At 40.8% G+C, this 13,964-nt stretch overlaps 1 protein-coding gene across 1 annotated transcript in view; it reads right to left on the minus strand.

The window, feature by feature from the left end:
* Nucleotides 1-705: 705 nt before the first annotated feature.
* The window catches only part of LOC125045360 (trafficking protein particle complex subunit 10-like), a 26,848-nt gene continuing 13,589 nt past the window's right edge, over nt 706-13,964 (minus strand). Inside the window, exons 8-9 of the mRNA XM_047642566.1 lie at nt 7,140-7,274; nt 706-1,792 (exon numbers count right to left, since the gene is read on the minus strand). Of these exons, the coding sequence (XP_047498522.1) occupies nt 1,638-1,792; nt 7,140-7,274 (290 nt within the window). The 3' untranslated portion in view covers nt 706-1,637. The remainder of the gene's footprint in view (nt 1,793-7,139; nt 7,275-13,964) is intronic.

Consider the following 13,964-nt stretch of genomic DNA (forward strand, 5'->3'; position numbering starts at 1 on the left):
TGGAGGTTACTGCTATGGCTGGGCACCACGGCGGGTAAGGACTAAGCTCATTCGAATTAGCACCAGCTGACACACGTTAGCAAGTCGGTAGTAGTGGACAACAAGCCGGGCTCCCCTCATAGGCATAGCCTGGGCAAGGCTCAGCTTCGCATACCTGACTTATCTTTACCCCTATCCCCAGGGAACTACTGGCTGATGACATGCAAGTTGGTATACCTCAAGATAATTTCTGTTTAATGTATAATTTGGTGTATATCAGCATAGATCATTTTCTATTATAATTCCTTTATTATGTCAGTGCTTTTCATACTTGTTCTACTTGTGAACATGTGGAAATTTGCGACCCCCAACATTTGTGTGTGCACCTAAAAGTGCGTGCCAATGATGCTGCTAGAGAATTTCTTCTGAACGAAGAGAGTTGATAACCAAACAAAACAAACCCTGCATTACTTAGACTCGAATAGATGTATGTCCAAGTATCATTTACAGTTTTACCAAAACAAGAGCTACCAAAATTGGTTTACATGTTTGTTTACTAAATCTGTTATTGAACATGAGGAGCAAATTGAACTACATTTCACCACCAATAAGAAAAAATATGTATTTATATATTTATTTATTTTTACATAATTATGTTTCATAAACCATACACATATTGTACTTGCAATTTACATTCTATTAAATTGGGATAAAATAATAACACAATAACATGTAAATAATTTATTATCTCATCTGTATCTTCTGATAATGTTTAAAACAAAGTGGGTAACAGTTAAATTATACTTTCCTTTTGTCATCAGTTATACAATAGTAAACTCAATATAATACATATAAATAACAATAAAATATCAAAAGTTGCCTGAGGCATTTGTGCACAACTTCAGACTTTAAACACTCCAGCCTCTCCTTCCTCAATCTTCTCTCTTTCCCTCTCCCTTCATCTGTTTATTCCCTCTCTTTCCCCCATCACCAGTCTACATATACAGAAAAAAATTAATCCCATGGTCAAAATGAAGTATCCAGAATATTTTCTCTATTGCCACCACAATGAAGCTCAACAGCACCATCCAAATATCATCATACAATAAGAATATTTACATCAGATCATGGAATCATGTCAATAAACAATGCATTATTCTAACAATTATTTCACTAGGCATCATCATCACAATATGCCTAATAACAATTCAGTGCCTCTAGTTAGTTCTCACTTTGCACAGGCATGGGCCCCATGACCTGAATACTGCATCTAAAGAAAGACACAATGCCTCTTGTTTCTGTATGATCTCATATACAGAAAGTTTTCAAAAATATTTTAAAGGCTTTACATCTTTTATATGAAGTTTTGTTTCTGTGATAAATATTTCTAATTCATTTAAAATAGTTGAAGCTACAATTCATGAAAATGCAAAGAATGAGATATGACTTAATACTATAATAATTATGATAATATTCAAAAAGTATCATAAAAAAGACACTACATTCCTTTCTCCCATATGGTATAGGAACATAACTAAATCCAGCTGTGATCAAACTAACCAAAGGGCACCAATAGTCCTAGTCAAGGACTATCACTCTTTTGGATGTGAATAATGAAAGCAGGAAGTGCATCTGAAGAACTCAATCTGATCAGGAGCTTAGGTGAGGGAAAGGTCCGACTGGGCAGCATTGGAAGCGGGTAAGACATGCACCTGCTGGGCCTTGCTGAAGTTATACACTTGTCCCGGACTGAAGGGCTCAAGGCGAGGCACTGATGAAGCACTTCCAACATATTCTAATTTCCTGACGCCATCTGTCAGGGTATAACAATGCTTCATTACACTTTCTTACATATCAAATACAAAAATAAATATTTACTGGAAAACAGCCACTGAAAAAAAAAATTTCCCCATTACCAAAACTTACCAAATATAATTATCATTTACTCATATATATCTAACAAATATTTATCTATCAAGAATGTATAAACTGTAGATGTATGCAATAAAGGGACATCATACATCTAAAATGAATTTTGATTCTGATATATATACCAAAATTATATCTACAACATGAACTGAATACATACAATATTAAACCCTCTCATGTTTATGTTGTTCATTTTTGTCCCAAGTGCAGATTGTTGCATGTGTGATGTGTGTGTGATGATTAAGACTGCTGTTGAAGGGGTACCACACATACTAACAATTCCCAAGCAGGTACATTTGGTAGTGGTGTTGGGGTGGAATGCACAATTCAGCAGTTGGTTGTCTTGCAAGACCTCTAACTACCATAATACCACTGCTTGCCCACCGATATATATATATGTGTGTGTGTGTGTGTGTGTGTGTGTGTGTGTGTGTGTGTGTGTGTGTGTGTGTGTGTGTGAGTGTGAGTGTGTGTGTGTGTGAGTGTGAGTGTGAGTGTGAGTGTGAGTGTGAGTGTGAGTGTGTGTGTGAGTGTGAGTGTGAGTGTGAGTGTGAGTGTGAGTGTGAGTGTGAGTGTGAGTGTGAGTGTGAGTGTGAGTGTGTGTGTGTGTGTGTGTGTGTGTGTATGTGTATGTGTATGTGTATGTGTATGTGTATGTGTGAATAGCTAGCATTTCTTATAAATTGTTTTCTAGAATTGTTACAATATAGGGATAACACATAGCAACCGTTACATGTTCATTGGTGACACATTCTATCGGTGCTAGAGCGGAGCTTGTAACGCAATTTATATACATTTACATTTTTATATAGCGCCAGGGATCTTCCCCACATCATAGTGTCAGAATGCCTGATTACCTGGGGTTGCGTATATGCCTAATAGATCTGCGCTTCGACATTATTTCGTTCAGCATCTTTTGAGCTGGTGTGACCCACTGTTACGTCCGTTAAATAATGTAGGACTAGGACTTAAGCTAGAATCGTGATTCACTTATTAATCACACCCTGTCCACGTCTGGGTAAATCCCATCGATTTGTGATTCATGATAAATACCCATAGGGCACTGCATGAGCGCCATCACAGACTCGCAGCTAGAGTGGGTTATTTATAAATTTTCCCAGCTCGTTTCGCTTTGTAAAGTACAGTATTTTGGGTACAGACCCCCCCGTCAATGAAGTCTGCATGCACAGCTGGACAAATTGTTACCTCGGCAGATTGTTCCCCGAGAATATTCGCTAGCCACGAATATTCTTTTCACATCACCATTCATTAGTGCATCATTCTGTCGCATATCATTAAATGTTAAATTCAATGTGGTATGAAATAATTTTTTAACTAGTTTATCGCATTTTTTTTTAAAAAGACGAACGTTATTCTGGGGTTTGGCATCCATGTCTGCTCTGTCTGAGGTTACTCTCACTCTCATTAACTGTCACTGCGTGCACACACACACACACACACACACACACACACACACACACACACACACACACACACACACACACACACACACACACACACACACACACACACACACACACACACACACACACACACACACACACACACACACACACACACACACACACACACACACACACTCATCCACGAAGAACCAAAGACACTGAAACTTTCATTAATAGGGTTAGTTGCTGTCGTATTTGCAGGCGTAAAAGATCTATGACGCATCTCTTTGCCCTTGAGCATTATTTGACATACATCTCTTTTCTGTGTTATGACAATGGTTCAAGTAAACTTTTGCGGGTTGCCAAATTGATGTTTCCCTTACCTTATTGTTCTTTATCTATCAAGAGACAGTTTGGTATTTCAAGCTAGGTCCTTGCGGACCGCTGCTACCATCTCTCTCTTCTAATTTCTTTTTTGAACTTAAAATAAAAAATTAACAAAATTCGACCATAAAAACTGCAAATTATATAAATAATTGGCTAGTGGTGCTTAACACCCCCTCTTCTCTGTTGTCTCTCTTTTCTCTTACTATCTTGACCCTTATGTGTATAATCTGTTTCACGAAATCTGTCATGGTACCTGAAGGAAGCTCTGCTGCAGAAACGGTCACCTTCGGATGCTGTGGAAAACGTCACCGGAAGATCGCCAGAAGCCGAGAAAGACTAGGATATTTGTCAGAGCAGAGCAAGACGCCCCAGGACGTGGAGGGGCGCCACCTGCCAGGACGCCCGTAGATCCAGTAAAGGACCAGCAACTCGCTAGAGCAGGTACCAGATGCCCATGATGCTGTGGACGGGCGCCACCTGCCTGGACGCCACAGATCCAGTCAAACTCCAGGAGCTCATCACCCGAAGAGGACGCTTCCTGCCGGATGCCTGTGATCCTGACGGATGCCTGTGATCCTGACGAGGACTACAAGGACGTCAGTACGAGCACGCAGGAACGTGCATTGGGCAAGTGAGCCGCCGAGTTATGCCTGGTCGAGGATTACAAGGAAGTCTGGACGAGTCCGAAGTCAAGGAGGACCTGTGCGAGACCTTCGAGGACGTGTGGATGTTGACAATGGATGGAGTTACCACGGACCAGGATGAAGATGACAACAAAGACGCAGCCACAAGATGCACCAGGAACAGCACACGCGAGAACAAAGTGATTAACAAGTCAAGAACCGGCCAAGTTGGGTCACCCTTGAGGAAAATCTAAGGCGCCTCGAGGGCGAGGCGTTAGTAGGTGGCCGAGCAATATACTGTGTACATAAGCACGTATAAGCTATGGCTCCCACATGACCTGGGCTGCCATGTGGCGTGCCCACGCCCACACGGGTGGGCAAGGCCCGCACCAACGCAGACCCAGAGGGCATCCCCACGCCACTCCCGGGTATTTAAGTCCAAGGATGACCCAGGTCACAGAGAGTTCCTACCCTGTGCTTGTCCAGTCAAGATAGGCCGCCCGGCCTAAGGCTTCAGGCACTCAGCACTTCAAAGACTTGTCTCGTGTGTTTTATATCTGTGTCGCTATTGTACTCTTAGAAAATAGAGTCAAAGCCACTGTCCCCTATTACTACTCCTGCTTAACCAAATGTTTAAGGTGTCTATATAGCCTTTACCTATATATGTATATGTGTGTGTGTGTGTGTGTGTGTGTGTGTGTGTGTGTGTGTGTGTGTGTGTGTGTGTGTGTGTGTGTGTGTGTGTGTGTGTGTGTATGTGTGTGTATAAATATATATATATATATATATATATATATATATATATATATATGTATATATGTATATATGTATATATGTATATATGTATATATGTATATATGTATATATGTATATATGTATATATGTATATATGTATACATATGTATATATGTATATATGTATATATGTATACATATGTATATATGTATATATGTATACATGTATACATATGTATATATGCATATACATTATCATATTCAAATATATGTTTATATATATATACATACATACATATATATATATATATATATCAATTTCTATTTTGCTTCTCTGACGTCCTTAGGAAACCTGTCGAAATAAATTCCTCCTTTATGACATAAGATTCCTGAAATTATTATTCAGGCAGAATACAAACTTAGTCTGCACAAGTCAATACTAAGGACTATATGAGGCACCCACATGAAAAGAAAAATTCTAAACTACATGGAAATGAATATCATACACAGTCTTACCATAACACTGAATGCCTAGCAGCCAGGAGGAGAAATGCCTACAGTTAGTTATGGAATCTGAAGGTTTAAATTGTTTTCATATTGCTCTGAAGATTTAGTACCTAAATTATATAGGAAAGTGACATACATATATTCTATGCACATCATTTTCTTCTGTTGGGTTCCTTCCAATTGTCAAGCCATACCATGTTTGTTTGCTAAGCATTTTCAGTGAGAGAGAGACAGAGAAAAAAAGCATGTGGCACACAACAGGTATGTGACAACTTTCAAATGGGCATCTCAACTGAACTGGGCATCTCAACTGAAATCACCATTCTATCAGCACTGTGAAACCTTACAAATGGTTACTTAAGCATAGAAAGCCTGTCATTTGGTCAATGTGATGCTTTAGTCACCCTATTTTAATTATATTAACTTATATGAGAATAACATAATGAATACTTTATAGTTGACACATTTTCAATCTAAAATTTAAATTATTAAACTTGTTTTAAATTTAAAATTATTATAATATACTTTTTTTTGCTGTAAACTCAACAGGCATATTCTTGTCTTGGCGGCCACATTGTCACCTTCTCATGGCACCTTGTGTGAAAGTAAAACTAGTGGTCATAATGTCTGAAGACATGAATAATCCATTAGAATCTGAGAAGTGAAAAAAAAAATTGTTTTGGGTTCATCATATTCCCTACAAATATCAAACACCTCAGGGTACTATTTAATCATTCTGAATAACTTGGAAAAGTTCATGGTAGTTTAGATCTGAGACAGTACTGCAAAGAGGAAAAAATCTACTAAGCATTTCATAAGGAAAATTATATTCTGGGGGTCCAAACACATTTAGCCAGATGTTTCTTCTCCTTTAAACTACATTTACTATTGTTGAAAAAAATCAAATACTAGCTGCTTTTTGATAGGGAATTTCAATCAACAAACAAAAACAAAGAAAAAGAAAGGTTACAAAATTTAAGAAATGTATGTTGAAAATAAAGGCTTACCCAATATTAGGAGATATACACTTGAACTGATCACTTTATCACTATTTAGGCTTTCAACTTGCAGGCTGTTAGGTGATGTGGTGCACAAAAACCATTTGTCTGATGACTGGATAATGCTCAGAAAAATATAAAAATTACTATCACTTCCTATATGCTGAGCACTACAGCACTTGCAAAAATGCCTGAGCACTGCAGCACAAACATAAAGCAGCTTCTGATGGCAAAACAGTAAATTTGAAAAGTTAACCCAAAGCCTCCGGGAAAATTTGTATTCACTGTATTATTTTGTGAGTTTGTGGGGATTTTTTTTTTTTTTTTACAAATGCTGTCAATGTCGATGTCATTATTTTTAATATAGGCATTATAATTATCATAGGGTTATTGACAATACTAACAGCAATATTAGATAACAGAATTTATTTCAAAATTAAGGAAAAGGGTAAACAGCTGAGTCAGATATATAAAAAATATTATAAATTAAACTTACAGTGGGCATGATATATACACACATGCCATCCCCGGCAGCTTTGGGTTAATAACATTATTCTGGATACATTATAAACCTACCTCTGGGAGCATGTTTAGTATCAGCTGGAATATACTTAGAGAGTCGCACTGATGGCAATGGCAGGAAACCACCCGTTAAGGGCATGACGTCCAAGGTGACACTTTGCCTCAGTCCACCTTCCAATGTCAGCACACCTGTGGACATTCACCCAATGATTACTTAAATGTGTATATATATATATATATATATATATATATATATATATATATATATATATATATACACACACATATTTATATACACACACACACACACACACACACACACACACACACACACACACACACACACACACACACACACACACATATGTATATGTATACATATTTATATATATATGTATACATATTTATATATATATATATATATATATATACATATATATATACATATATATATATATATATATATATATATATATATATATATATATATATATATATGTGTGTGTATATATATATATACATATATATGTATATATATATGTATATATATATACATATATATATATATGTATATATATATATATCTATATATACATATATATATACATATATATATACATATATATATATATATATACATATATATATACATATATATATATATATATACATATATATATGTATATATATACATATATATATATACATATATATATATATATACATATATATATGTATATATATATATATATATATGTAAGTATATGTATATGTAAATGTATATATATATATATATATATATATATATATATGTATATATGAACATATATATATACGCATATATATATATATATCATCATCATCATCATTATGGAGCTAACGCCGGCAGGGGCGCATAGCCGCATCCACCCTCCGCTTCCACCTACGAGGATCCCTCATGGCGAGCCGCCAGGCAGGGGCCCGGCCCATCTCTAGTTCCTCACGACAGGTTTGATCGATTTGCCCAAGCCACGACCTTCTCGGTCGTCCCACAGGCCTCCTCCACCCAGGGTTGTCTCGGACAGAGACAACCTGATGGGCAGGATCATCCTGTGGGAGTCGAGCCAAGTGGCCATATAGCCTGAGTTGGCGATCACGGATTGTGCAAGTAACAGGTCCTGTACCGGTCTCACGGTGCAGCCGTTGGTTGGACACATGGTCCCGCCAACTGTACCCCATGATCCGGCGCAAGGATCTGTTACTAAAGGCATCAAGACGAGATTCCAGAGCACAAGATAGTGTCCAAGTTTCACTACCATAGAGTAAAACTGGCAGTATCAGGGCCTTGAAAACACGTAACTTGGTCCTTCTGCACAGGTACCGACATCTCCAAATACTCTTGTCGAGAGATTTCATGACCCCTGCTGCCAGGCCAATCCATCTACTGACTTCTTGGTCTGACAGCCCAGAGTCGTGAAATGCACTACCGAGGTATATAAAGCTCTTTGTGACTTCGATGTTTTCCCCGCAAGCATGTATCGACTGTACAGGGTCTCCTAGCAGGCCCCCAAAATCCTGGATCTTGGTCTTGGTCCAGGAGACCTCTAGCCCCAGGGGCTTCGCTTCATTGCTAAATGCATCAAGAGCCGCTACAAGGGTTTCCAGAGATTCAGAGAGTACGGCAACATCATCGGCAAAGTCAAGGTCTGTAACCTTGATATTGCCCAGAGTTGCTCCACAGTGACTTTGGACAGTAGCTCTGCCCAGTATCCAATCCATGCAAGTGTTGAAAAGTGTTGGTGCAAGAACACAGCCTTGCCTCACCCCTGAACTAACAGGGAAGAAGCTCGACAGGCCCCCACCACACTTTACAGCACTTTCAGTGCCTGTATACAGGTTTGCTATTAGTCCAATAATCCTTATTGGAATTCCTCTTAGTCTCAGGATCTCCCAGAGAGATTCGCGATGCACCGTGTCAAACGCCTTCTTGAGATCGATGTAGGCTGCGAGCAGCCCACGTCCGAACTCACGACGGCGTTCTATAATGATTCGAAGCGCCAGGATGCGGTCTATTGTGGACTTACCAGGAGTGAAACCAGATTGCTCCGGTCTTTGGTGCCTCAACAGGTGGTCCCTGATACGTCTCAGTAAGATGTGTGCGAGTACCTTGCCTGGTACACTGAGTAGTGTAATGCCTCGGTGATTGCTGCAGTCCCACCGATCCCCTTTCCCCTTCCAGAGAGGGATGACCACACCCCTCAGCAGGTCAGGGGGAAAGGTACCAGTCTGCCAGATGGCAGACAGGACTGCATGCAAGCCCCTTGCCATAGGTTCTCCACCAGCCTTTAACAATTCGGCTGGGATGCCACAGACACCTGCTGCTTTACCACTCTTCAGCTTGGAGATCGCCCCCCTGATTTCGGTCAGGGAGGGTGGATCCTCGCTGATGGGTGGATCTGGCAGAGGAGTCTCAACATTACCCGCATCCATGTTAACTGTTGGTGGATCAACCTTATACAACTGCTCAAAATACTCAGCCCAACGCACACGCACCTCATCAGGATCTGAGATTATCTGGCCACTTGCTGAGCGGACTGCAGCTGTCTGTGAGGGGCCTTGGAGTTCAGCTTTCTCAGAGCTTGGTAGGCAGGACGAAGGTCATTTACAAGGAAATGGCTTTCGACCTCCTCTGCAAGACTACTGATAAACTGTTCCTTATCCCTTCTCAACAGTGACCTAGTCCTGCGCACCAGAGAGCGGTGCAAAGTGCGATCCCCTGACAGTCGAGCCGCACGACAAGCATCTGTGGCTTCCAGCGTCTCCTGCGAGATGGAATTCTGTCTTGTTCTTGGGCGTTCACCAATGGATTCCTGAGCTGCATCAAGCGTTTCACGCTTGAAGGTATCCCACATAAGAACAGGGTCTGTCTGGCCCTCGAGTGCTGTGAGACGACCAGAGATAGCCTCGGCAAACCCCCGGGTACACTCGTCCTCCCTCAATCTGTCCAAATTAAACACCCTAGGGTGTTCATTTGGGCGGCGGGGGGTTTTAAAGTGGACCCGGAGAGTAGCCACCACTATTCTATGGTCAGTTCCACAGAACTCAGCGCTTCGATATACCCTGCAGTTCTGGAGGATCCTCCATCGAGTGCTAACGAGGATGTGGTCGATCTCCTTGGCCACTCTTCCTGTATCGCTGTACCAAGTCCAGCGATGCGGGACAGAACGCTGATACCAGGAGCCAGAAATCCTCAATTTCTGGGACCTAGCAAAGTCACGGAAAAGGAGGCTATTCTCACTGCCAGCATCAGCTCCTGAGCCATGAGGACCGACAGACATCTCGTAGCCAGCTCGATCACAGCCGGATACCGCATTGAAGTCGCCCAGCACAATACGAATATCTCGCCGAGGACATCTGTCTGCCACAGATGCAAGTTTGGCGTAAATCATCTCTTTCACCTCAAGTTTATATACATCCGTAGGAGCGTATACAGCAACAAGAGACATGAAGCCAAATGAAAGCTTCAGTCTCAATACCATGATACGCTCATCGACTGGAGTGACCTCAACTACCAAGGGTTGAAGTCTGCTGGAGATGGCTATGGCTACTCCCTGGAGATGGTGGCCATCGCTGCGGCCCGACCAGTAGTAGGTGTAGCCACCCTCACTAATCGTGCCACTGCCAGGTCTTCTCACCTCCGAGAGAGCAGCCACCTCAACTCTCAGCTGTTTCAATTCCCTCGATAGTAGTGGTAACCGATCGTCCTGTCGCAGGGAACGGATGTTCCAAGCCCCCACCCTGACAGTCCGCCTGAGGTCTAACCTCGGGCAGTCACTCCGGGTGGGCGCCACCTCTGCCACCCCTACCGACGCCGCCCCATGTAGAGGAGATTGGCTGGCTGCAGGCCCCATACTCCACCTGCAGGGCTCCCTAGGGCTTTCCCCCACAAGCATCACGCCAGGCTGGCGGCCGCTGGGACCCAGCTGGGACTGGGGGTAACCCCCCCTCCCCACCCGAGTCCCAGCGGTCGCCAACCCAGAGGGACCCACAGCCCGCCGTACTTGCTGGGTAGGAGGGACTTTAGCCCTCCCCCCAGCGTCAACTTCTATATTAGACGTTGCCAGTGGTTATCTCGGGGGGGCCGACTGGCAAGGCCTGCCTCCCCACAGCCGCCCATTAACCCCAGGGGGCGCAGGGGACAGGAGTTAGTACGAAGCCAGGGCGTATCCACACGCCGGTGGGCCATAGCTCCGTACCTTTAGGGCCTCCTGCTGCTCCAAGAGCCTCCATAGTTCAGCCTAGGACCGCAAGGTACCTAGTTTCCATGGGTGGCCACGAGGAGGCACTGTAGAAGTCTTGATGATGGAGAGGCTATGAGCTGGCAGGGGAGTCTTATGCATAGTTGCTCCCTTTTTCGCACCAGGCTAGCCAGCGGTGGCAGCTGAAAGCGGGAAGGCATGCAAGCAGGCACTTAACGCTAACTAGGCTACCACACCATCGCTTCACATCATCCCGAGCATGAAGCACCCACCCACAATATATATATATATATATACATATATACATATATACATATATACATATATACATATATACATATATACATATATACATATATACATATATAGCATATATATAGCATATATATACATATATATATGCAAGTATATATGCATATATATATATATATATATATATGCAAGTATATATGCATATATATATATATATGCATATATATATATGCATATATATATATATATATGCATATATATATATATATATGCATATATATATATAAATATATACATATATACATATAAACATATAAACATATATACATATATACATATATACATATATCCATATATATGCATATATATCCATATATATACATATATGCATATATATATGCATATATATATATAATATATGCATACATATAAATATATATATATATATATATATATATATATATAAATATATATGCATAAATATATATATACATATATAAATATATATATATGCATACATATATATATATATAATATATATATATATATAATATATATATATAATATATATATTATATATATATATATATATTATATATATATATATATATATATAATATATATATTATATATATATATATATATATATATATAAATATATATATAATATATGCATGCATAATATATATATATATATATATATATATATATTATATATATGCATAATAATATATATTATATATATTATATATATATATATATATATATATATTATAATAATATTTTATAATATGCATATATATATATATATATATATATATATATATATTATATATATATATATATATATATATAATATATATATACATATATCATATATATATATAATATAAATAATAATATATACCCTCCACCCAACAAACCCCAAACCAACACAAACCCACAACACACTAACACCCCCACACAACCAACAACAACCCCATCCACACAAACACACACTCACACAACACACCCACCCCCCCCCCTTTCCCCCACCAACCACCCACAACACCAAAACACCCGGCACACACACACACACAGCACACCCCAACCACCACACACCAAAACACACCACACACACACACACACCCCACACCAAAAAAACCCACACCAGCACACAACCACACACTCAACACAAACACACCCAACACCCCACACACACAATCCACCCACCCCACACACACCCGCACAAACACACCCCCCCCCACCACACAAACACACACCACTCCACAAAACCCCAACACGCCACCCCAACACGCACACCAACACACTCCCAACACACCTCCACCCAAACCACACACACTCCCCCACCACAAACCCACACACACCCACACAAACAACTCCACACCACACCCCGCACCACACACACATTTCCCCCACCAAAACACACACCAACTCACCCCACACACCAACACAACAAACACACCCTCACACCCACACACACCCCCCAAAACACACACACACCCCAACACACAAACACAACACCACCAAAAAAACACACACACCACAGACCACACACCATTTCCACCCAAACCACCCCCAAAACCACACCCACAAAACACACTCCCCCCAACACACACACCCAAACACACCAACAAACCCACAGAAACCACACACCCCCACCACACCCCTCCACCCACACACACACACCACCAACACGCACACACCCCACTACACACCACAAACCCCAAACACCCACACCCCAACACACCCCAACCCCAAAACAAACACCTCCCACACACACCCACACCAAACACACACCCCCCCACACACACTAACACCCACACACCCCTTTTCCCACCCACACACACACTCCACAAACAAAATCACCCCACACACTCCACCCCACACCACACCCACACAACACCACTCACACACCCACACACACTCCCACACCCTCACCCCACAAAACCCCCCCACCACACACACCACACACTCACCCCACCACACACACCCACCCCACCAATTCACACACACACCCCCACACAAACCACACACCACACCACCACAACCCCTCCACACACCCACACAGCCACACACCCCCACACACCACAACTACAACCACACACACCCCCCACACTACACACACCACAACCACTCCACCCACACCCCCCACAACCACACACAACACAAAACCCCAAAAACCAACAACCATATTATTTTATACTTGTAATAGAAATTTAAAAAAAAAAAATATATAAAAATTAAAAAAATTAAAAAAAAAAAAAAATTAAATCCCCCCTATAAACAATAAAACATAAAATACATTAACAAAAAACCTTAAAACTATTACATAATCCAATAAACATTAAAACCCTATTACAATTAATATAATACAATAAACTTTTTA

This window comes from Penaeus chinensis, chromosome 37 (genome assembly GCF_019202785.1).
Source record: "Penaeus chinensis breed Huanghai No. 1 chromosome 37, ASM1920278v2, whole genome shotgun sequence".
NCBI classification, from domain to species: Eukaryota; Metazoa; Arthropoda; class Malacostraca; order Decapoda; family Penaeidae; genus Penaeus; species Penaeus chinensis.